The following is a 26,473-nucleotide window of genomic DNA, read 5'->3' on the forward strand; positions in this document are numbered from 1 at the left end:
CCCATATTGTTAGGTTTTACTTCTAATACTAGACTGGCCACCCATGACCCCACGGGAACCTACTCCGGAATGGCCAAACTGATTCATCTCATTATATGGAATAGTTCATTGTATGAATTTTTAGGGTTTTTATATCCTCATGACTGATTTTCCTGCAATACAATCAGTTCTCTACCTCACAGCGGACACTCTGTCGGAATTCCGGACTTTCGGGCCCCGTATGTCTTTAATGGCCAAACGGCCAAATAATTCAAAACTTAATAAATTAATGAATCAAATGACACCAATTCATCAAAATCGGTTTAAAATTGTTGATGTTATAAAAATATAAATTTTGGGTACCCGGGTACCCTTGTCGCCCTGCTAAAGATGTTTTTTTTTTGTCGCACACATAACGGTTAAATGATGATTTAGTCACATTCTCAAAAAAGCTAATTTTTACGTTCAAATTTCAAAAATTTAAAGTTTACACAGATTTTTGAACGCGTAGTCATTGATCGAGATACGGGGTTGACTGCCGGTATCGAAGGGTTACTTGTCCGCGACCGTGGCTGGCAGAAGGGCCAGTAGTGAAGTTCGGAATTTTCTGACCGTAAAAAATATCACATTTACGGGAGCTTTAACGGTTTATTGCTCGTCACCTCAAGTGATCAGATTGTACTGGCTTTCATTTGCATGAAGATCTAACATTAGCCTTTGATGACAATGATTGCTTATCTGTGATAGTGGTTCTCTCCTACATCTCTCACTGTATCAGCTACCTCGCTTATCATCGATAGCAATAAGCCTTTAATGTATAATTGAATTTGACGTGATTTTAGATTAATATATAATTAGGGTAAGCAAATTTAACAATAGTGTAAGCAGAATTTAGGTATAAGCAAATTTAGATAATATAAATTCATTTAGTGTAGCATTAAGCTTTAGATTGTGTTTCCTAGTTTAAGTTACTTTAATATGTATGTCCTACAGTCATGTTATTAGTTCTTGTTTAATTTTTACCATCATCTCTTTTTTTTGTAATTTAATACGAAAAATGCAAATATCTCAAACAACCCCAATCGAAAATAAACGATTCATAGCTTAAAGTGTTCACTAGACAATTTTACAGAAGAATTATTAAACAAGAGAAAAATTGGTAACTTGGTTTTCGACATATGCACATACATATTTTGCAACTTGGCTACTATGGAATAATTGGTGGAATGGAACTATGGAATTTTGATTAAATAACAATAATAATTGGCTATTTTAATTAATACTTTATATAGACTGAAAAATACTCTTGAATTGAGTTTTTTATGAAAACTGCCTGCATTAGTAACGCTCGTAAAAAGCTGAGAGAGAAACCAGCTCAGTGAAAGATTGATTGTTTTCGTTTTCTTCTTCTTCTTGTTTTTGATGCAGAAAATTTAAATAGTACTATTTATTTAAGTCAAGTCACCACGCTCGGGTTTGTGAGAGGCTTTAAATTTTATCACAAATAAATCCTTCATCTATTTCATTCAATCAAACTATCCCGGTTTACAGTGACAGTTCGTATCCGGTTCGCGCTGTCAGTTCGGCGCACAAAAACAATATCAGCTGGCTCCTCTCTGTCAAGTAAAAAGCATATCTCGCGTAACTTTTCAAAAGGACCTAAGTAACAATGAGAGATTCTCTTTGGGCCTCTTCTCTTTCGATTGCCACGGCGATGCAAATGCACTTTAAAACATCAGCCTTGCATAAATCGGTTGCTGGTGTCAGTAGCTAGCTAATCGTCAAGAAAACTTTTGTTGAAATGCATTTATGTCGCCGTAATAATCAGAAGAGAGAGCGACCAAAGAGAGTCGCTCAATATTACTTAGGTCCTTTTGAAAAGTTACGCAAGATATCATGAGGGAATAGAATATTTTTTCCAAGAATGGTTGGATTGTCACCCATTGTTTTCGAAGTGTTCCTAATACATTCTAAATGCGATTTGGATTTAAATCTAAAATAAAACGGCTGACTGTATGCATTATCCATTAAGACGGTCAAACGTCCATATAGGAGTCTATGAAGCAAATGGATGTCAACTTGATTGGTTTCCATATGGTTAGTGAGAAGTGTGCTGTCTTCGGCAAAGTTGCTCAGTAGATTAAGGTATTACGGACGTAATACACCATTAGTTAAGGGGTTCCTCGTTACAAACACCAGCGCATATGCAATATTCTTGTATATGCTGCATCTTGTGACGCTTACTACATAGAGAGAATTGAGATTGCTGACAGCTACCGTACGCACACTATGCCGCGTATATGTACACGCGATTTGTTGTTGCTGCTGTTGGTTTTTCCATGACGTTTTTCAAACTGGGGGAAAACAAACCACCAACACAACCGCAAATAAGCAAGCTCTATTAATTCTTAAGGACAATTGATCAAGTAGCCGAGCCCTTCCGGGTAGTATGGGAAATAGTTCTAGATTATCTCATTATGCGACGCTAGCAGATATGTGAGCATTCTGTATACGCTATATTTAGTGGCACGAGGCGTTCTCGTGCAAGGTTTTGCACGACGGCGTCTTGTCCGACCCCATAAGGGTTACTGCTGGCGTGAGACAGGGCTGCATTTTATCACCGCTTCTGTTTCTCATCGTTATGGATGAGATATTAGTTGGAGCAATTGACAGTAGACCAAATCGAGGATTGCCTTGGAATCCTCTAACGATGGAGCAGCTAAATGACCTCGACCTAGCCGACGACATTGTCTTGCTCGCACAACGCCGAAACGATATGCAGAGCAAGTTAGACGACCTCGCCGAGAGCTCCCAGGCAGCAGGTCTCACAGTCAATGTAGCGAAAACTAAGTCTATGGTAGTGAACACTGACAATTCCACCAACTTTACAGTAGCGGGACAACAAGTTGAGCAGGTAGCCGTCTTTCAATATCTTGGTAGCCAAACAACGCCCGATGGTGGTACCAAGACTGATATAGCCACACGGATCAGGAAGGCCAAGGGTGCCTTTGCAGGTCTGCGAAACATTTGGCGCTCAAACCAGATCACTCTACGTACGAAAACCCGAATCTTTAATTCAAACGTTAAATCCGTACTGCTGTATGCCTGCGAAACGTGGTGCGTCTCAGCGGAGACAACGCAAAAACTGCAGGTATTCATTAACCGGTGCCTGCGATATATTATTCGTGCCTGGTGGCCTGATAATTGGATATCCAATGAGGAACTCCATCGTCGGTGTCATCAACGCCGATAGCCACAGAAATTCGTGAGCGTAGGTGGAAGTGGATCGGACGCACCTTGAGGAAAGGAGCGAACGAGGTTTGCAGAGCACCACTCGACTGGAATCCACAAGGACAGCGTAGAAGAGGCAGACCCAGAGGCTCATGGAGACGGAGCTTAGCCAACGACATCCGGGCTGTAGACGAGAACCTGTCCTGGCGACAGGTAAAAGCCATGGCGGGTAACCGTCAGCAGTGGAGATCTCTAATTTCATCCCTTTGTTCTGCCGGACCGGCGGACATGGACACATAAGTAAGTAAGTATATTTAGTGATGCTGACTTGCTAGCAAGTTGTTGTCTTTGAAATGAATGTTTAAGCAACTGCAACTGATAGATTGGTAGTGTTGTAGTTGGTTAAGGAATTCATCATTACTTGACGTTAAAATACATGTATATTTTTTGTGACGCCGGTAATTTAAGAAGTTGTCAAGGTGAACAAAACTGCTCACTTGTACAAGTGGCTTTGAACCGTTCACTTTCTGCTGCGAAGTGCGAACTAATTCAACAGATTCTCACAGGTTTCTTAACCGATTTAAAGGATATTGAAAAGATGAAGGAAGAGTTGCATTGCTTAACTTTCAAATTTGATGATCATTGGATGTGTGGTATGAAAGTTACATAAAGAAATGTGAAACGAGATGTTTAAAATATAGGTTTTGTTACATTTAAGTGTGAACTCAATGAAAAATATTCTTCAACGTGAAATCATTTGAAAATTACTAGGGTAATTGATCTTGAATGGACCTATTTAGCGCTTTTTAACACCACCACTCGCACTCCTGCTCAATTTACTCGTCATTTATAAATAATATGTGGTGATGTTACTATTTGTTGCAAAGTACCACCTTTTTTCTACATTATCAGTACTTTAAAAATGTATAATTGATGAAAATTTTATTAAATATATCGTTTTTTGCCAAAGCCTTTTTTTGATCTTGAATGGACCCAACATGATCTTGAATGGACCTATTTTTGATTTTTGAATGGACCTAAATTAGGATTGTCATAGTTTCTTCCATGTAAATGAACAAAAAAATAACAAAGCATTTTTTTTTAATAGTTCAACTATACTACTGTTATTTATTAATAGGACACAAGGTTGAACAGCTTTTACCTTTCTTATACTCTGTTAGAAAGGTATGAAAGTCGGTTGAAAAATTTGAAATCGGTCACAGTCACCGAGGGTCTTGTTTTTATGTCAGCCCAACAATTGAACAATATTTCAGTGACTTGATATGTGTTGTGTACACGCTTAAAAAATTTAACCCGCGAATGAATAAGATTAACTCAGAAATGAGTGACTTTCAACTCAAAAATGAGTAAAAACCGACTCACTTTGACAAAAAGTGGAACAGCCCAAAAATATGAGTAATGGCAATTTCTCAATTCTGAGTAGTTTAGGTCGACCTCATAACTGAGTTAAATTTACTCGTAATTTGTGTAAGTACTACTCAGTTTTGGGTGAAATGGCACTCATTTTTGAGTAAATATTGCTCATTAATGAGCTTCTACGGTGTAACTCATAAAAGGAGTAAGAGTTACTCAAAATAGTGTGTAAAATATACGCATGTTTTGAGCTGTTCAACTTTTCGTGAAAATGGGTCAAATTTTTTAAGCGTGCATGTATCTGTGTGTGACATTTGTATATTGGAAATTTATTATTACCTGTTGTTCAGATATGGTTGAAACGATTTCCACGTCATAAAAAAAATGTCTCGCCTATTAGTTTCAAAAATTTAAACCATGCATTAAAAATATGTAATATAACTTGTATTAAAACTAGTTTATCAAGTACAGCGGGGTTCGAGTTTTTGTTTAGTGACTACATATTTCGAAAGGAAAGATTTTTACTGACGTAGGACTACGTCTTACTGCAAAGTATCTAAAGGTTTGCGACAGCCCCTGTCGAACATTTTGAATATAAAACCGTTGTAATTGTGAAAAATTCGTTAATTAGTGGTATTTATTCAATTTTTGACACATTTATATGCAATTTTTTCAGTTAAAAAATAGTCTAGATTTTGCCACGGTTTCGATTTTGGCAACATAGGCGACACGCATTTGTTGTCAAATTCGAAATCATACTGTAAATGGTACTTGAAAAAATTAGACATGGTAATTCTACTAGGTTTAAAGGTAAGGTTAGATACTAGGTTTTAATTTTAAATGATAGTCGATGAAGAACTGTACCAGATAGAAAATAGGAAGTTTCAAAAATGAATATTTTAGATCTCCGGGTCACTCAATTTTGGTGGTCAAGGAGGTATTAATTTTATCGCAAGTCAGAGGGGACAGGTGCTTAAAGAAAACTTTACAACCCCTAAAAAAAAAATCAGAGGGGTTGTGTATAAGATACGACCACGGATGACATAGTACAACGTTAGTCCGGTTGCATGATTTTGAATATTTTACTAAACTGATTTTTAATCTATCTGTCAATCGACCAAAAGGTGATGTGAAGTCAACCTGCTTACTTATCGGCGGAATATAAGGCCTTTGCAAAATTGACCAAACTCGTGACTTTAGTCATGACCTTGAAATGAGGTCAGGCATATATTAATATTTTTTTGAAACGATGATTCTACAATTGATGAAGGGACGGTAAGGGAAAGTAATGAAGAAGGATTTTTTTTTTTCCTCCGGGAATGAAGGGGAAGGGTGGAAAGGAAGGGGGGGGGGTAATAGGTAGCTATGCTTAACAAGTTGTCGTTGTGACTCCTATCTTTTGTCCAATGCTGGAAGGTGCATGGGTCGAACCAAGCTGTAATCAGAGATTATAACCGGATTTGAACCCACAACACCTGCCAGGGCGTGTCGCTCACTGGTACCCGTGTACCTCGTCCAGCGCCTCTGTGGTTCAAAGGTACACGGGTACCAGTGAGCGACACGCCCTGGCAGGTGTTGTGGGTTCAAATCCGGTTATAATCTCTGATTACAGCTTGGTTCGACCCATGCACCTTCCAGCATTGGACAAAAGATAGGAGTCACAACGACAACTTGTTAAGCATAGCTACCTATTACCCCCCCCCTTCCTTTCCACCCTTCCCCTTCATTCCCGGAGGAAAAAAAAAAATCCTTCTTCATTACTTTCCCTTACCGTCCCTTCATCAATTGTAGAATCATCTTTGCAAAATATTTTTTAAGTTTTTGTCACCCCACCCCCCTTTGGAAATTGGCTTGAAAAATCGGGGGACTAAAAAAATTTGTAGGATATGAGGGGATATGAGTATAAAATCAATTGTCCGTGGGCTCTACAGCCTGAAAAACTCGAAAAATGAGTGTACCTAACACTTCTAGCACGAAACAGAAATGGAAATTCGAATTCGGAGTTTCCGAAAACCGTCCAAAAAAAAATCTCTCGTTTTTGTCTTCTTTTCGTACATTTTTGCATGGAAAATAATAACGTATATATTAAAAGCAAGAACAGATTTGGTTTTCACGCTTAAACTTTAAATAAAAATGCTTAAAACCCATATTTTTTTGCTCGATTAAAAAATTCACTTTATTACCCCCCCCCCCCCTCCCCTCCTTCAGTGGCTCAACACCGGAAGGACAAAAACTTTATAAAATATTTGTAATGGCCTAATTTTACTTTATTCTGAGTCTCATAATTATTTTAACTAAACTATTTAGAAAATTATCAAATACAATATTATTTTCCAGTTCGAAAACGGTCCAGATATTGATCCAAATTTTATATTTTTTGCACCATATCATTATCCAGGCCTTTACCCAATTTCTAAATCCTCCATTGACGCACAGATGATTTTATTGCCAAACTGGGTAATTTTGTAGGACGGTTGGGCATCACAAAGTTTCACGAGGGTGAAGAAGTTGGCGTTCTTAACCATCAGAATTGGCTGCTTCTTTTTACTCAGACGAGTCTGATTTTGTGACTACAGGATCCGGTTGAATTTTATTGGCCTTAGGGGTTTCGGTCAGCGCGCTAAAGGTGTTTTGAAGCTTTGGTATATGCTTGATTAACGTTTTTAAACTACTTCTCATCTGAGTTTTGTCAAAACTTAAACTTACAGCAAAACTTTTTGCTATATATGGAAAATAAGGGTTGATGTTGCCCGTAGATAGTAAAGCAGAGATAACCACTTTAAATAGAGTTTGGAATATCAGCTTCGTAACTCAATTCGAAGTTCCAATATTAGGGTTTCCTATACAATAAAGCTATATATAAAACTTCAGAATTGTATTCTCAAATAACTTGTTTCATTCTTCTGTGCATTACTTTTAATGATACAAGAATTGTCTCGTTTAGCATAATTTGAGAATTTTTTTTACATAGGGCGAACAAATTGAGAAAATTTTACTCTACTTATATAGATTACTTATATAGATTACACTTTTGCTTCGTGCTAAAACAAATACGTAAAATCCAATTGAAAAATTTAAGTGTAACTGGTTTTCTGCTAAATGCAAATGACGCAAAAATATCTCTTTTTTTGCATTCGAAATATTGCATTTTATACTAATATTTACAATTTTGTTTTCATAAGGGAACCTCTTCCCCTTGTCCCTACGGCTCCTTGAAGATAGTCGTTCAAAAAAACCATGAATGGCGGTACCATGGATTGGCACTGGTGGGCTTATCCGAATTGAAAAATTCCAAAACGACATGAAAGTACATTAAATTATCTCGTGTTTGATCCATCCTTTTTTAGAATTCGAACACATAACAAAATGGCGGACATTGAAACATAAAAGTATGGTTTTTAAGTAAATAAATTGACTTTAAACATTTCTAAAATATACAAAAATTACAATATCAAGAAAAGGATGGGTCAAACACTAGATAATTTTGTTGGCTTTCAAACAAAAAAAGATTCATGAGAATTGCTTGAGCCGTTCTTGAGATATTTATGGTACCGACTTTCAAAACCCGGCCGTTTCGGAAAAACGGCGTTGAAGTTTTTACTCGTTGTTTAATCGCTCCAGACATGCGCGGTACAAATAGCTGTAACTTTGTCAATTTGGAATTCGTGCAAACGACTTCAAACACATGGTCAAAATGTGAATATTTCGAAATAATCAAAAAAATTTAGGTTTTAAAAAATTGAAAAGGTACTATGCCCCTGATATGTACTCTATTATAGCAATCGAGCAGCGCAGAATCCATCTATTCAATAGTGACACTGACAAGCAATAGTGCTAACTTATTAGCAATGTAGTTTCCGGTATAGTACCTATATAAGTCGCTGCAGTCTCATAATCGATCTCTTTTACCAACCAGCCATTGTATAGTGATAAGCTTAGTGTCAATAAAAGTATTATTTTAACTCCGTCGTCTTTCCTTCCGTTTCTCCATATCAATTTTGGCGACGAGGAAAACGGAAAACGCGTGTCACTACGTTAATAAAAGCCGAATCGAAAGTCAGGTCGGTATTAGTCGTGTGGTCGGTTAGCAGTCAAACTTAACCTCACTCTCGAGACACCAGTCGTTCTCGAACACGTGTTCGTCGCGCGCGTCAAATTAGTCATGTCTACAAAGGAATCGGGAGGAACAGTCAAGGCGGAGAGCAACCAAGCTGGAGCTGTAACAGTCAAGATGTCAGGACCAATGCTAGGTCACATGGAGCAGTTTGTCATCGGTGACAAGTTCGAGGAATATATCAGCCGGTTGGAGCAATTCTTTCTCGTTAACGATATTCCAGATGGTAAGAAAGTGGCAATGTTAGTGACTATGGCGGGGCCAAGTCTCTTTTCCATCGCATCGAGCATCTGTTCACCTGACGACCCATGTACGAAACCGTACAACGAGCTGATACAACTGCTAAAGTCACACTTAGCACCAAAAGTCAACGTGGTTGCTGAGCGTTATAAATTCCGGAAGGTCGAGCAGTCGTCAAATCAAACGATATCGGAGTACATCATTCAGCTCAAGGCTCAAGCGCATTCATGTGATTATAAAGCATTCCTGCTAGAAGCGTTGCGGGATCAGATCGTGGCCGGAGTTCACAGCTCGAACCTCCGGACCAAATTGCTCGCTGAAGAGGATTTGATTTTCGACAAGGCCTGTAACCTGGCACGAAGCTGGGAAGCGGCGGAGCTGGAATCAAGGGCCATGCAGGGTTCGCCGAAGATCGCGGCTCTGCATCGGAAGGCACCACCAAAAGGGTTCAAGCAGCACGAAAAGCAATTCAAGTCAGTTCCAGGAAACGGATCACGTAAGCCACCCAAGAAGGATCAGTCAAAAACGTGTTTCCGTTGTGGAAGGAGTCACAGTTCGGAAACGTGACCGGCCAAGCTATGGACTTGTTTCGCGTGTGGTAAGGCCGGCCACGTGTCTACGATGTGCCGTTCGTCGAAGGAAAAACCCAGCAATAGTCAAGGGTGACTTGCAGAGATGTCCGAAGCCACGGACAATTGGCGGCTAAATTTACTGTCGTCTACAGTTGCTGATGCAGTCGAGCATTACACAGAATCGGAAGCAGCCCCGGCGACGGTGGAAGAAACTCAACCGAGAAGAATCGATCGGATCGACACGCCAGCCACCATGCCGCTGGTGATCGAAGGAGTACCGGTCATGTTCGAGATTGATACGGGAGCATGTGATTCAGTGATATCGTCAGTTGAGTATCGTGAAAAACTATCCCATGTCAAGCTGAACCCCACTAGCAGAAGTTTTCAAACGGTTTCGGGTCAACGCATTCGTCCCGAGGGAGAACTATCTGTAAACGTCATTACGAAGGAAGGTGCATTTGTTTCGCTTGCACTTTTCGTCATACAGCCGGAGAAGGATGGAAGAATCACCCCTTTACTTGGTAGGTCCGGCTTAGATGTCCTCGTTCCCGGATGAAGAGAAAGAGTAAGTCGGAACTTCGGTTCCATTAGTGTCATTCAACCCACACTTCTGTCTGAAGTTAAACGAAAATTTCCATCATTACTGTCTGCGGACTGTTGTCAGGCAATCAAAGGTTTTACCGCAGATATTATTCTAAAGCCAGGAGCAGTACCTATTTTTCACAAACCGTACACAATCCCATTTCGGTTTCGTGAAAACGTCGATCGGGAGCTTGATCGAATGGTGGAAATTGGAATTCTTAATCCAGTCCGTTCTTCTGCATGGGCAAGTCCCATCGTAGTCACCCGAAAAAAGGACGGGTCTGTCCGAATTTGTTTGGATGGAAAGGCTACCCTAAATCGCTTTATTTCCACCGAGCATTACCCTCTACCTTTGATTGACGACATTTTGGCTAATATGTCGAATTTTAAAGTCTTTTGTAAGATTGATCTCACGGGAGCCTATTTGCAGGTGAAGTTATCTGAAGCTTCACGAGAACTCTGTACTGTTAATACTCACAGGGGATTATTTCAGTACACCCGCATGCCGTTCGGCATTAGTTGTGCGCTGTCTATGTTCCAATCGATTATTGAGCAGATTTTGTTTGGAACCAAAGCAGTTCCTTATTTGGATGATATTATTCTTGGTGGAAGAACTCGCCAGGAATGCGAAAAAAATCTTTTTGTCGTCTTTGAAAAGTTGAACCAGCATCGAGTCCAAATTAATTGGGTTAAATCGTACTTTTTCCAGTCTGAGATAGAGTATCTTGGTTTCCAGCTTACCTCAGAAGGAATTCGACCTTGTCCGTCAAAGGTCGAGGCAATTTGTCTTGCGCCTCACAACCGATGCTAGTCCGTACGGTATCGGTGCTGTCTTGTCCCACCTCGTGGATCAAATCGAAAAACCAGTGTGTTTCGCGTCGTCAACATTAAGTCCCGCTCAATTGAATTACGCTCAGATTCACAAAGAAGCGTTAGCTGTGATTTTTGGAGTCTCAAAATTTCATAAGTATCTATATGGTACCGAGTTTACTCTGGTAACCGACAGCGCCGCGTTGAAGCAAATTTTCAACCCACAAAAGGGTTCCTCCGCGGTCGCGATATCTCGTTTACATCGATGGGCAGTATTACTGTCAAACTATTCGTACCATGTGGTTCATCGTGCAGGAAAAAATATTAGTCACGCGGATGCTTTGTCTCGATTACCTCTACCGGTCGAAAATCGAATTGAATACATGTCAATTAACGAACATAACCTGCAAAAATTTATTACGCTGGATGACATTCGTAAGTACACTCGCTTAGATACTACTCTCGGAAAGGTTATGAACTATGTTACAGACGGTTGGCCGCGAAATGTCGAAGAAATGCTTAAGCCTTTCGAGCAAATCTGCTCGAATCTCGAAGTTGAAGACGGTTGTCTCTATTTCAATGATCGTGTACTAGTGCCGAAGTCGATTCAACGTCGCGTACTCGAAAATTTACATGAACACCACGATGGTGTTGTGCGTATGAAAATGATCGGTAGAAGCTACTTTTGGTGGAAAGGTTTCGATAAAGACGTTTCGGAATTTTCAAAGTCATGCATCGTGTGTCAGAAAACACAAAGAGTACCGAAAGAGGTGGTAGAGTCACGATGGCCGTCTACTAGTCACGCGTTCGAGAGATTGCATCTGGATTTGTTTTATTTTGAGGGACAAACGTTCCTAATAGTTGTTGACGCGTATTCCAAGTACATTGACGTTAAACTACTTAGGAAATCTGATGCAAATAGTGTTTTAGAGAAGCTAGAAGATTTATATGCATACTTCGGACTACCGAACGCAATCTGTTCAGATAATGGACCACCCTTTAACTCATCCACGTTTGTAGATGCTTGTCAGCAAAACAATATTAAAATATTAAAGTCGCCACCATACCACCCGCAATCTAACGGGCTGGCGGAGAGAGGGGTTCAGACAGTAAAAAGTGTGTTGAAAAAGTATTTGATTGACGAGACGTACAGGCAGATGCCGATTCAAAGAAAGCTGAATCGAATTTTGTTCAATTACCGTAATACACCATCAACCTCCACTAATAAGACCCCGCCCCGTCTTCATTTGTCTTTTGCTATGTACCACGAACGTTAGTCAACTCTTCCAACCCAGTTAAGCTGAGTATTGAAAACGAGCAAAAGCAATTAATAAAACCTCCTTTTATCGCTCCCAAACCCACAAATAATCCCCCTGTAAAAACATACACCCGAGGTGATAAAGTGATCTACCGGAATCATCTGGATGAGTTCACTCGATGGATTCCTGCCATAGTTCTGCAGAAAATTAGTCCTTTAACTTATTTGATCAACCTCGAAGGAAATGTGCGTATGGTCCAAACTAACCAGATTCGCATTTCTGATAAGTTTTACCCAACCCTTCCTGTAGTTTGTCCCAAATCCAGATCGGAGTCCCCAGAATCAGTTTGCGAACCTCTTATGCGAGAGCGTGAGTTTTCTTCTCCTTCGGACAGCCAGCAAGTTCCGGAAGAAAAAAGGAGTCCTAAAAAGAAATCATCTACAAAACCAAAACAGCAAGGCGATTCCACTACACCAGAACTACGGCGTTCAAAACGCATCAAAAACAAAATCAAAAAGCATTGAATAGATTATGCCAATCTACGGCATTTATCAGTGTATTGTAGTATACTCAAATTGTTATATGAAAATGATTGTGCTTAGTATTAGTAAAAAATCATTGTACTCTAAAATCTCATTTAAGTCCGGGAGAAATGATATGAGGGGGTTAGAAGGAAAGGGGTGTAAGTGACAAAATTGAAAAAATCGAGATAATGATAGGAAACGATACTTTGAGCATGGTTTTATACATGCTAGTAAATTCATGTCAAAATTTTACCGTTTAATGACTTTTTTAGAAACATGAAAAAAAAAGAGCAAAATAAAAGTTGGGTTTCGTTTGGAAGGAAAGGAGTGTGTAAGTGCAAATAACATTTTCAAAAATGTCTTATATCTCCCAAAAATTATAAAATGCTTTTCCAAGATTTCAATAGAAATTAATAAAGTGAAGTTAACAGAACCATAGTGCGCCATTAGTTTTGGATTTTAACCTGACGAATTTTCTAGCTGACTTCTAGCTTAACTTTGGATCCGATTTTCTCGAAATATACTTTTTGTCACTTACACCCCTTTCCTTCTGAGCGACTCATATGTACTCTATTATAGCAATCGAGCAGCGCAGAATCCATCTATTCAATAGTGACACTGACAAGCAATAGTGCTAACTTATTAGCAATGTAGTTTCCGGTATAGTACCTATATAAGTCGCTGCAGTCTCATAATCGATCTCTTTTAACAACCAGCCATTGTATAGTGATAAGCTTAGTGTTAATAAAAGTATTATTTTAACTCCGTCGTCTTTCCTTCCGTTTCTCCATATCAGCCCCCTTAACAGAAGGCAGTTAGTATCCCTCTTATCTTTTGATCCATCTTATCTTTTAATCAATGATGGTTAAAATTTTTGTACAATACTGAGAATAAATTAAGTTTATATTATTTTAAGCATAAAATGACATATGTTAGCTAACTAATTAGGAAGACTTTTTAGTTTCAAAACTAGAGGGTACAATGTACAAACACTATGAAGCAACTACGAAAAAGGATGAGTGATAGTTAGTTTTATCAATATAATTAAGTTTTTATTTAGGCTATAAATCAAACCTACTTTCAATATCCCGTGCTTATAGATTTTATAAACGGAGATACTATAGTGACAACAAGCAGTTCCAAGAAATATACAACGACGAGTTCGTTAGTGGTAGGCAATAATAGCTACCGTCAGTGATGTCTCGAAGCGCAAAAGCGTCCATTCAAAAATCAATACTAGGTCCATTCAAGATCAAAAAAGAGGGTTAACATTTTTAAGGAATTTGAAGATTTTACTGGTTTTACTAAACTTTTAAATACCTAAATTGAAATTACACATATTTTAGCATCATTTTAAGAGTATTGTTTTATTGGGTAGTATTGGGTTCCGGGTAGTAACAGTTTGAAAATACTCTATGGTGACTGCCAAAACGCTGAAAAACAGCTACTTTTAAATACGCGGCAATAAAGTGGTTTTGGCTATAATTTTAGTTTAATTTTAGTATATTTACGTTCAGAAATGATTAAAGAAAAACATTAAAGCTAAATACAGTACAAAGACTTGATAATTATATCCTAAAATTCTTATTTAAAAATAGGTCCATTCAAGATCAGAATTCGACTAGGTCCATTCAAAATCATTTACCCTATTTAGATCTATCAAACGAAACTAAGTTACCATTGGCGTAGCTAGAGGGGGTGCCTGGGGTACCAGGCCCCCTCCAGAATTCTGCAGGCCCCCTCCAGAAATTTTCCTCATTGGAATTGGAAACCGGAAAAAAAACTCAGTGTATATGTTCCCGCTGTGCAGATATTTATTTTTCACTAGGCATCATAAAAGCGTAGTGAAGAGGCGAACCAGCCGCAGGCTGAAAACCTCTCTAATATAGAATTAAAGAAAAAAAGCGTAGTTGTCGTCGTCGTCAGTGGCTTAGTAGCCCCTCCGGCTCATGCTATTTCAAGTGTTCGTCTCCATTTAACTACATCATGGGCCAATCGTCGCAAATTTCCCAGTCACAGAAGTCGCAAATCATTTTCAACGTGGTCGAGCCATCTTGCACGTTGAGCCACCCTGTTCCTGATGCTGGTGCAGTTGTTAAAGAGAACTATTTTCGTCGCACTGTAGTCTACTGACTGTCTCCGTTGCTCTCCGCTGTCAGTTTGTACTCCGCCAAATATCGTTCGTAGTACCTTCCGCTCGAACATTGCGTATGCGTAGTGTTTTGCGAAGGGCTAAGGAAGCCTAATTTCCCGCTTAAATGCGTGACTAGATCCCGTTACTAGTGTTGTTGTCCGTGTGCACCAGCAATCCCAAATACGCGAACCCATCTGTCACTTATAGTTCGTTGTCATCAACAGTTTCCGTCCGCGAGACGCACGCGTTTGGTTCCTTTGAGTGTTTGGTCTTGGCCGCATTTAAGTTTAGAAAACTCGTCCTAGATTCCGATTTCGTCGGATCACCCCTTCAAGTGCGATGTTGAATAGCATGCAAAACAAGCCGTAACCTTTTCCCACTTTCGCCGCGTCTCAAAGTAACTCGAAAGTATCTCCGAGATGCACACGAAACACAACACTCTCTCCAATGTAGCTCTGCACAGTTGTGTCAGTTTATTCGGAAAACCGTGTTCGTGCATTATCTGCCATAGCCGGTCTCGATCGACTGTATCGTATGTTGCTTTGAAATCAATAACGGCGGACAGGTTGTACTCCCGACGTTTCTGGTAATTGCGCGGACCCTCATCAAGCTCGCCTGGTATTTCCCTACAAAACCTTGTGCTATCGATGACAGCCAGAGAAACAAGATCATAATCAAAAAAATTTTTGAAGGCACCCCCTAGGCCCCCTCCAGGGAAATTTCCTAGCTACGCCAATGTAAGTTACCTATTAGAAATCGGACATTTCATTCAAAAGTTATTCAAACTTAAATACTTAAATGCTGATAGAAAAACCGGGATTAATCCACCTAGCAGTGTGACCTGGCTTTTCTACTGTAATAATAATTAATTTTTGATTTCTTAGTAAATAGATTTTTTTTTTTCCTGTATGGACTCATCACTGCGACCATTATGGTTAGATCTATTGTGATATCGCCCGGGTGTTTGTTGTATAACCCGCACTGCATTTATTTTGGCTATAGTCGCTATTGAGTGAGCGATATGCTTATTGAATTTGTTTTTTTTTATGCGTGCTTGTGTGTAATTAGGTACCCTTCTTTCAATACTTTACTCTACTTTACCCACCTCGTTCCACATGACAGCGCACAGTCCCCAATTATAGTCATCCCTGGCGTAGCAAGCAAACCAGTGCATTTTTACTATAAGGGTCTCATTTTTGCACTGTCAATAGGCCATATCGGGATAATATAGAACTCAGCATGAAGGAAGGGCGATGAGGGGCCTGAGAATAAACCCATGCTAAAGTCACTTTGACATCGAATGGCCTGATTCTACTAAGATTCGAACCCATGACCATTCGCTTGTCAAAGCAGACTCGGTAACCTTGCGGCTACAGAGCCCCTCTTAGTAAATAGATGAGTAAACAGTAATACCTTCTTATAAAACAGCTTCATTTTTATTTTCGTTTAGTCCAAGCAATTTTTTGGTAATATGTGGAATACGACATGTTGCTAGTTGTTGCCCAATGTTGCTTCTGTGGCCACCTGAAATCGATGCATATTTTTAGGCAGAAGGGAAAGCCGACTGGGAAGGAGCCGACAAAGAGGGGGTGTGACGATGAGTGTATGTTTTTTTAAGGCAAACATTGCCTGTAACGTTAAGTAACTGTTTTGAGCTCTGGTTATTCATTTAATTTTCGTTGAATTTCCGTATTCTTTTTTCGCGTATGTTATTTCATCGGCTTATCACATTCTACATTGTCGTGAACAAAGTGAAGTTTTAGAGCACTCGACATCAATTGGCTGAATAATTGCCTTAGTGATTTTGATTGTACTCTTCATATATAACTGTCACTACCGCTACGCTCATTTTTTAAGCGCCATCTGTGAGCAACGATCTGAAGTGCCATCTGTGAGCAACGAGTGTAAGTTCGTCATCTATTTGCTCAAACCGCCACCTGTGTTCAACCGTATAAAAGTAGTTTGATCTTGCATCAAAGCTTTGTTGCAACGATGGATAAAACTTGCTATGAATGCTGTCACCCCATAAAGAACCTAAATCTGGTTAAGGGGGCATAGTACTTTTTACACCATATTTTTTGCCTTATTTCAAATATTTTTTTCTCGATAACGCGAAAAGCGAATCGATTCGGGTTTATTGCTTGCTAAACATTGCACTTTATACTAATATTTGCAGTTTTGTTTGCATATGTGAACCTCTTCCCCTCTCCCCTATGGCTCCTTGAACATGATCATTCGAAAAAAACATGATTTGCGGTACCATGGATTGGCGCTGGGGGGCTTATCCGAATTGAAAAATTCCAAAACGACATGAAAGAATATTAAATTATCTCGTGTTTGACCCATCCTTTTTTTAAAATTCGAACGTATAACAAAATGGCGGACATTCAAACATAAAAGTAAGGGTTTTAGCCGAAAAAATTGGCTTTAAACATTTCTAAAAAATACAAGAATTGTAATATCGAAAAAAGGATGGGTCAAACACTAGATAATTTTGTTGGCTTTCAAACAAAAAAAGAATCATGAGAATTGCTTCAGCCGTTCTTGAGATATTTATGGTACCGACTTTCAAAACCTGGTTTCGAGAAAAACGACGTTGAAGTTTTTATTCGCTGTGTAATCGCTCCAGACATGCGCGGTACAAATAGCTGTAACTTTGTCAATTTTTGGAATTCATCGAAATTACTAGTGTTAATCTTTCGAAATAATCAATAAAAAAAATTTCGATTTTTTTAAATCGAAAAAGTACTATGCCCCCTTAAATGTCATTCATGTGAGCGTGTCGCTCATATGAAATGCTTAGGTTGGGTCAGATCAAATTTGGATTTCTTTAATGAGCAAACAAATTTGCTATGATTCTGCACTGAATGTATGACTTCGGTCGAAAATCTGAAGGCGCAAAGCTCATCCAACTTTGCTGTTGATGCTGTAACAACGATTGCTGAATCAGTTAAGAAATGTATGAAGGAAGTAAAAAATGAAATCGGCCAAATTGCAACTGTAATGGGATCAATTTCGGATAAACTTTCAAAGAATCCTGCTTCTGCAGTTGAGACAGCCACTCGCAGAAACAAGCACCCGAGAATGGTCTCGCCTAATGACACTCCCGTTAAGCCTGTTGAATTTTCAAGTTTAGTTAGCGGAACTAGATCAATCGAAGATTTTCCTAAATTAGTCGAAACTGTTCCGCAACCTACCGCAAAATTCTGGATTTACCTCTCACGTATCGCCCCTCATGTGTCTGAGGATGAAATTTCAGCACTTGTGCAACAATGCGTTGCTGACTCTCAACCGGTCGTTAAAAAACTGGTAAAAAGAGATGCAGATCTAAAGTCCTTAGCATTCATTTCATTCAAAATCGGGATTGATGTACAGCTGAAAGATGCCGCCTTGGATGCTGCTAACTGGCCGGAAGGAATTTATTTTCGGCAGTTTGAAGAACGGAACAAATCTACATATGTTTGGGAACCGCTAGCAGTAAAATTTCAACGAACCGCTCTTTCGATTCCATCGCAGTCTGTTACGACTACAAACTTGTTGCCCGACCGCCGTTGGATTTTGGGGGCCAATCGGCCCCCAGTTCAGTTAAGTCATTGCAAGTTTCAAAATTTCAAAAAAATCATGCATACTCTGTTCCCCATAGCCGTACCACCAGCCGCTGCGAAAGTGTCATCCATCGCAACCAACTACCACCCGCTTCTTCGTCCGAGCCGACGCTCGCACATCTCACATTCTACTATCAGAACACACACGGACGGCGCAGCAAAATTTCCGATTTTGCACTGGAGGTTTGCGACTCGCCATACGACTGCATTGTTTTAACCACCCCATCGACATCTCTATAACGAGCTGCAGTAAACGTCCGCGACAACATGTCGTGGGCTCAAAATTTGACAGCGGGCCCAAATCAGACTGCTGGCAGTTGAGTGAAACGCAGTGCTGACATGCTATATCATTTTCGCACACACGAGATGTTGGCAGCGAAAACATGGTTGCCTGCCGATGGGGTGGTTTTAACCGAGTCATGGCTTGACTCGCAAATCAATTCTGCTGAGCTGTTTGGGACTGAATACACTATGTATCGCTGCGACCGTACTTCAAAGAATAACACCAAAGCAAGGGGCGGCGGAGAGGTCATCGCTGTTCGACGTTCATTGTCGTCTACTTTGTTAGTCGAAGCAATGCATGAATCGCTTGAGCAGTTATGGGTAACAATAATGATCAATGATTCGAAAGTTGTGATTGGCGCTGTGTATCTTCCACCTAATTTACCAAATGAAGCTGATATCATTGATCGTCACATTTCGTCACTTGGAAGAGCGGTCAATTCGATGGATTTTAACGATGATCTACTTTTATTTGGTGATTACAACCGTCCTGGTTTATCGTGGTCGGCTCATCCACACGCTGGCTATCTCTTTGTGGACGTCCTTCACTCATCAGTGAATGCAGGTCGCTCATGCCTATTAGATGGTATGGCCTTGCATAGCATGTTTCAGATCAATCATATATGCAACCAGAATGGAAGATTTCTGGATTTAGTTTTTTCGAATCAGCAAGCTTTGTCGGCTTGTTCAGTCACGACTGCACTTGTTTCCCTCTGCAACATTGACATACATCATCCACCCTTGATAGTTACTTACAACAGGACAATCAAAACTCATTTTATTGACGAATTCGACTCTACCAGTTTTGACTTTCGGCGGGGTAACTACGATGCCATCAATATAACATTAAAAGAATTCGATTGGACATCAATCAGCGCGTGCAGTGATGAAGCTGATGAAGCTGTTTCGGAATTTACCGTCAAAATTCAAGAGCTTATTCTCCAATATGTTCCCAAAATTCGTCCTCGCCCTAAGCCTATTTGGGGAAATCGATTACTTACCCGACTCAATCGTTCCCGGAAATCAGCACTTCGTGCCTACCAAAGAAATAGAAATTCAGCTGCTCGATATCGTTTTATAACATCAAGCAGATCATATAAAACGCTGAACAAAAAACTGCATAGTGATTATGTACGCAGAACTGAGAGAAACCTACGATCAAATCCAAAAGGCTTTTGGAGGTTTGTGAATTCGAAGCGTAAAGAGGACGGGCTTCCATCTAGCATGTACCTGCGGCATAATGAACAGCACAGCGTCCACTGATAGCAGCAAATGCGAATTGTTTGCTGAACACCTTGCTAGCGTTTTCAATTGTGAGTGTGCTTCAAGAGACGATATCGCTGCGGCCCTTGTACACGTTCCTAGCAATATGTTCACTGTAGAAACTTTTACAATTTTGGACGAGGAAGTGGCCAAAGCAATTATCAAATTAAAACAGTCCTATCGCCCCGGACCTGACGGTATTCCTGCTGTTGTGCTGAAGAAATGTTTTGAAACATTAAAGTCACCGCTTGTCTGCATTTTCAACTTTTCTTTACGATGCCAACAGTTTCCTAGCAGCTGGAAAGAGTCGTTTATGTTTCCGGTGTTCAAGAAGGGTGATAGATGTAATGTGGAACAGTACCGCGGTATTTCATGTTTGTCCCCCTGCTCGAAAATTTTTGAAGCTATTATGTATAACCATTTGATGTTCAACATAAAAAGCTATATCTCTACGGCACATCATGGCTTCTTTCCTGGCAGGTCCGTAACTACCAATTTATTGGAATTCACTTCATTCTGCTTGCGTGGTATGGACCGGAGTACCCAGATAGATGCTATCTACACTGACCTGAAGGCTGCATTCGATCGTGTTGATCACGGTATACCATGTGCTAAATGCGATAAACTTGGAGCTTCTGTTGCAATTGTATCATGGCTGGAATCTTTTCTACGAAATCGGAAAATTGCTGTAAAGTTGGGTGCGTCTCAATCTGGCTGGTTCAGTAACAATTCTGGAGTCCCTCAAGGCAGTATACTGGGACCCTTACTTTTCTCGTTGTTCATTAACGATGTAACCAAGCTACTTCCATCAGGCACACGATTATCGTTTGTTTGTTTGTTTGTTTGTTTGTTTGTTTGTTTATTTATGTCTTGACAGCGTAAAGGTAGCCCTTTTTCATTTGCTATCCTCGAATATCTACGGTTTACATACTATATATCTTAAAATCTATATTGTACGCAGATGACACTAAGATTTTTCAGCTTATCAAAACGAACTATGATTGCTAAAGATTTCAAGCGTTTATCGACTTATTCGCAGATTGCTGCTCCAGCAATTATATGACGCTTAGTATATCAAAATGCAGCGCAATCAGCTTTCATCGCAAAAAACAGCCTTTAGTTCACGATTATCGCATTGATGGAATACCTCTGCAACGCTGCGAAGTAGTCACTGATCTCGGTGTAGTGTTGGATACTCAACTGACGTTTAGGCAGCACTATTCCATGATTATCAGCAAGACTAATCGACACTGGTACCCTGCGAGCCCTTTATTGCTCGCTGGTGCGCTCAATGTTAGAGACTGCCTGTGCTGTATGGGATCCATTCTACGACAACTGGATAAAATAGATTGAACGCGCACAGAAACACTTTATTCTTAGAATCTGCCGTACTCTACCATGGAGAAATCATGACAGCTTACCTTCTTTTGCTGACCTTTGCCTACTGATAGCAATTAACTCCCTTGAACAACGACGTAAAGACATGGCTCAAATGACTCATAAGATTCTCAATGGAAGCTACGACTGCCCAACCATTCTTTCAATGCTTCAACTACATTGCCCTCTTCGTCCACAACGCCATCAACGTCTGCTTCGGTTGAACGCGCATCGCACAAACTACGGTCAGCATGAACCTATTCGTCGACTAGCTATAGCATACAATCGGTCTGAACATGCCTTAAATTTTTAAGTTTTGATTTTCGGTAGACTTTTGTTAATGTTTTTAATATAATTATGTATTTAGTGTTTAGTTTTGTTAGCCATAGAATCTTTTACGAAAAGATGTTGGGTTTTTGTGCCGGCTTGAAAACTGCCATGTGTGCATTTCAAGGCGGCTTTCTCCAATCAACAACATTATTCATTAAGACGTTTCTGTCGGATGAATTATACAAATAAATAACAAATAATAACAAATGTTCCACCATAGCTCAGGAACGTCTAGACGGTTCTTCATCAAACGTCGTATGTCAAGCACATGTTTTACCATATAACAAATGGGTGTGTATGTGTATGTGTGTGTGTTTGTGTTTGTGTGTGTGTGTGTGTTTGTGACGCTTGACTTTAGTCGTCTGTTTCTCGAAAATAGCTGAATCGATTCGTTCGCTATTACGCTTATTTGAAAGGTGTTATCTCGTTGTAGAGCACTATTGAATTATTTTATGGGCCGACATTTCGTTTAAAAGTTATAAAAATGTAAAAATTACGTGACATGATTTTCTCCGGAACCGCTCAACTGATTTCAACAATTTTAGTATCAAATGAAAGCTCTTGCTACCGCAAATGTTTTGGGAGAGCTTTATCGAAAACAATCAAGTGGTTCAAAAGTTAGTAGAGACGGCCAAACCATTTTATGTGCTATTAGTCTCATTTGGTAGGTAATATAGCCTCACAGATTACTATTGACTTGTTTTTTGATTGGATGTTTAATTCGAAAGTTATGAGCAGTCGTGTATAGCATAAAAAAGTTTACAAATAACGATTTTAACCAGATAGTTAATCAGATTTCAATTATTTTAGTATTAAACGAGAGGCCTCAACGCTGTGAACATATCTGCTAAATTTGATTAGAAAAAACTACAAGGTATACAGCCCTAAGGGTTGTACGAGAGGGTGACGTAGGACTAGATCAGAACATTAGATCAAAGACTAATGTAAACTGCATTTCTGGCATATGTATGTTTATAAGAATCTGTGAACTGTGAGTGCCATTGTTTAAGTGAATGTTTAAAAGAGAAGAGCGAAATATTTAGCCTCAATTCTTCATTGAATGCAATGGAGGTACAACGCCTGCAACCATTAAGACATAAAGATCTTTTAAAAATCACTTGTGTGCATCATAAAGGTTGAAACAATGATGAACGACCAGCCCGCAGAATATTGTATTAAATATGATTATGCGTAGGTTGACATGTTTCAACAATCTTACTTTTACTCGCTTGTGGCCTTTAAAATGGCCATTGATTACAAATAACATTAAAGCCAAAGCACGTTTATCACAGCTTACCGCTTGTTACATAGCAGAAAATATGGCATATACGCAATAATTTCTGTTTTAGTTGTATGACAGTCCTTATCCTCTTACCACCGGTGTGAGGGGTCTCAAACTATCATAAAATAAATTCATGCCTCCAAAAACCCCCACATGCCAAATTTGGTTCCATTTGCTTGATTAGTTCTCGAGTTCTGAGGTAATTTGTGTTTCATTTGTATAGGAGCCCCCCCCCTCTTACGCCCTCCATAAAATTGCTCTCTTACCCCCTTCATAACCATTGCTGGTCGTTTTATCTATCCAACGACATATAAATTGTTCATTTTCGTTCAGTAGTTTAGTAGTTATTAGCATTTGAAATCTTTCATTCAAACGTTACACTTCTATTTTCGATTTCGCAGTATAGTAAACAAAGATGCGATCATGTGCTCTAGCGTAAAAATGCCTAATTTGCCAGGTTATGTGTCTTTGGAAAAGTTTATTTAAAAATGTGGTGCAACTTTTTACACTATTAGGGTGACCGTAAATCTATCTATTAGGGTGATACAAATATTTGTTTTTTTTAAATGCGTCCAAAAAGTGCAGTGGGTTCACAAAAGTTGTAGAACACAGTAAAATAAGCAACTTGCTGTACATAGTAACTATCTATCTCTTACTGGTTGCAAAGTGTAACGATTTTTTTTAAATGCAGCGAAAATTGAAAAATCGAGATATTGAAAAGCGGCTACGTCACCTAAATTTTTACATTAACTTTTACACGTCAAAAAAAATTATCCAAATCAATCTTTTAGATTCTGAGATACACGTGCCGTAGCTGAAAACATATGGTTTTGAGGAGAGTGCGATTAAACTATTGTACAGCACTGCACTTCCCTTCAAGTAATCCCACAGTTTTACTGTTAATTCTTAACGAGACCACGTACCGAAAAATACTTTGGGCACAACATTTCTGATTTACACGTCGATATTCGATAGTCGATATATGAGAATTTTCGTTACAATAACGGATGTACAAGTACTAAGAGACAAAGGGGCCCCGAGTAACATCGGGTAATCAGCTAGTATTAAAATAGCTATATGAAAATTGTTGTTGTTTTCTATTAGTGACACAAAAAAAACAACAACTACAATTGTGAACCTTGCAGCAGATAATTGGTTGTTTCATTTATTTAGAGCAAATGGTACACACACCTAATTTTATAAATGTTTCTTCTAGCATTTTTTCAATTGTGGTCTTGAAATGAAATTCGATTGGGTGGCTCAAGGCGAAAACGGCGATTTTTTAATCAAATCCAATATGGCGCCCAAAAAAATAATTACACTTAAAAGCCCTGTTCTTCTTTACAAAACCAGGCCATTTGTTAGTTTGCAAATTTAGGAAATATATCATGTAGTGTTTCAAAGCCCACACTCGTGCGGTCTTTCCTCACACGCACGTACTCATTCTTACGAACACGCCGGCATAAGCATCCCTCTAAAACTCCTGCTCTTATTTTTTCATTCACTGCAACAAGCTTTTGTGACTATGTGTTTACCTAACAGCTACGCTACAGTCGTCGCTCTTCGCTCGTCGTTCATCGTGGCAGCCCGATCTGCTGATACAGATTACTCACGACGGCTTGTACTCCGGCCCGTGAGTAGAGTCGAGGGCGAAGATGGTGAAGAAGAAGAAAAAGTAATGCAAAATTTGTATCCCAGCGCGCCACCAGCCTCACGAGCAGCTGATTCCCCACGAATTTTTTGACTCGGGAATAAGCTATGCTGGAAGACGATGTGATAATGTGTGTGCGCGAGTGTGTGGGTAGCAAAATGTCTGCACACAGCACCGGCGGCTGTTTCTTTTACTCCTGCGTTTGCGCCTTAAGCGTTGAATGCTATGTTTCTTATATTCATTCGCGTGTGAGTAAGCATGGATGACTTCTCGCTCGATTCGCAACATTGATATCATGTGATATTTCCAATCTCAAGGTTTGCTAAAAATGAATTTTTTTTAATATTTTTTGAAACGATGGTTCTACAATTGATGAAGGGACGGTAGGGGAAAGAAATGAAATTTTTTGGTGAAGGAGGGGAAGAGTGGAAAGGAAAGGGGGGATATTGATAGCTATCCTCCCCCCTTTCATTTCCACTCGTCCCCTCCTTCACCAAAATTTTTCATTTCTTTCCCCTACCGTACCTTCATCAATTGTAGAACCATCGTTTCAAAAAATATTAATATATATGTATGACCGCATTTCAAGGTCAAGACCAAAAACTTGAGATTAGTCTATAGATTTTTTTTTGTTAAATTGTCGGGCGGCCCTTAGCGAATGAGGGACCATTGTTTGAAGGGCATGCAAAGTGTAATTCTCATTTTTTAACCATTCAAGTACAAAAGTTCCAATATTCGAAGACCTCGTGTCAGTAGTGGCCCCGCTTCAACGAAAATTAGACATATATTGCCGTAACGTTGGATAGTTTAAAGCAAAAGAATATTTTGCTACATCCAGTAGACTGATAACCCGAAAATCGTTACATAAGAATAATAGTTTACAGTAGATAAACTCACTCATTACGTATAACAAAAATATAAACAAAACTTTATCTTATTACAGAAATCGATTCCGCGCCGTGGTAAACGTTTTAGGAGATTGTTTCGGAGCTGGTATCGTGGAACATTATAGTAGAAAAGATCTGTTGAATAATAATTAAGAATTGATGTGAATTGTTCTTTTGAAATAAATATACCGATATTGTAATTCGTTGAATTCATTTTTTATTTTGGTAAAACTCTAATGATTTATTCAGATTAAATTGGATTGCGATAAGCGGATGGACTGCCTTGTAAGTTATTCAACTTTGCCTATGACGGCGTGCTCCGACTAGCGTGCATCGAAATGAGATTTTCTTCAAGAGTGGTCAACTGTTAGGCTTCGTAGACCACTTCGGCGTTATTAGAAAATTTGCGATGCGCCAAAAACCAAATATATGCGAAGTAGAAGCTCGAGTAAGGCAGTGACTATTGATGGCATTGAATTTAGTGTGGTTGATATATTTATATATTTAGCATCTCTAATCCGTCATGGGGATATGAACTAAGCATTGCGATTTTTTCTCAAAACCAAATTTCCTAAGTTTAATGTCCACCGATTTTGTGAGGTGCGATAACAACACGCCACCATCACGCTATATCCCATCCAGCAGTCAAAGATTTTACCCAGAAGAAGTTAGATTTTTTACCTTTGTTATACTATGTAACAAAGGTTTAGAAATTGGTAGGAAAACGCGAAATAGAACCAAGGCCCGGAGGGCCAAGGGTCATATACCAATCGATAGGGTTCGACGAATTGAGCAATGTCTGTATGTGTGTGTGTGTGTGTGTGTGTGTGTGTGTGTGTGTGTGTGTGTGTGTGTGTGTGTGTGTGTGTGTGTGTGTGTGTGTGTGTGTGTGTGTGTGTGTGTGTGTGTGTGTGTGTGTGTGTGTGTGTGTGTGTGTGTGTGTGTGTGTGTTTTTTTTTTTTTTAACGAGTAGGGAA

At 39.4% G+C, this 26,473-nt stretch overlaps 1 protein-coding gene across 1 annotated transcript in view; it reads left to right on the plus strand.

Annotated features, from left to right (window-relative positions):
* Positions 1-25,649, plus strand: part of LOC128745981 (excitatory amino acid transporter 3-like) — a 67,626-nt gene extending 41,977 nt beyond the window's left edge. The window contains exon 3 of the mRNA XM_053843037.1: positions 25,553-25,649. Coding sequence (XP_053699012.1) covers positions 25,553-25,649 — 97 coding nt within the window. The remainder of the gene's footprint in view (positions 1-25,552) is intronic.
* Positions 25,650-26,473: the final 824 nt, after the last annotated feature.

Source organism: Sabethes cyaneus, chromosome 1, assembly GCF_943734655.1.
Source record: "Sabethes cyaneus chromosome 1, idSabCyanKW18_F2, whole genome shotgun sequence".
Lineage (NCBI taxonomy): Eukaryota > Metazoa > Arthropoda > Insecta > Diptera > Culicidae > Sabethes > Sabethes cyaneus.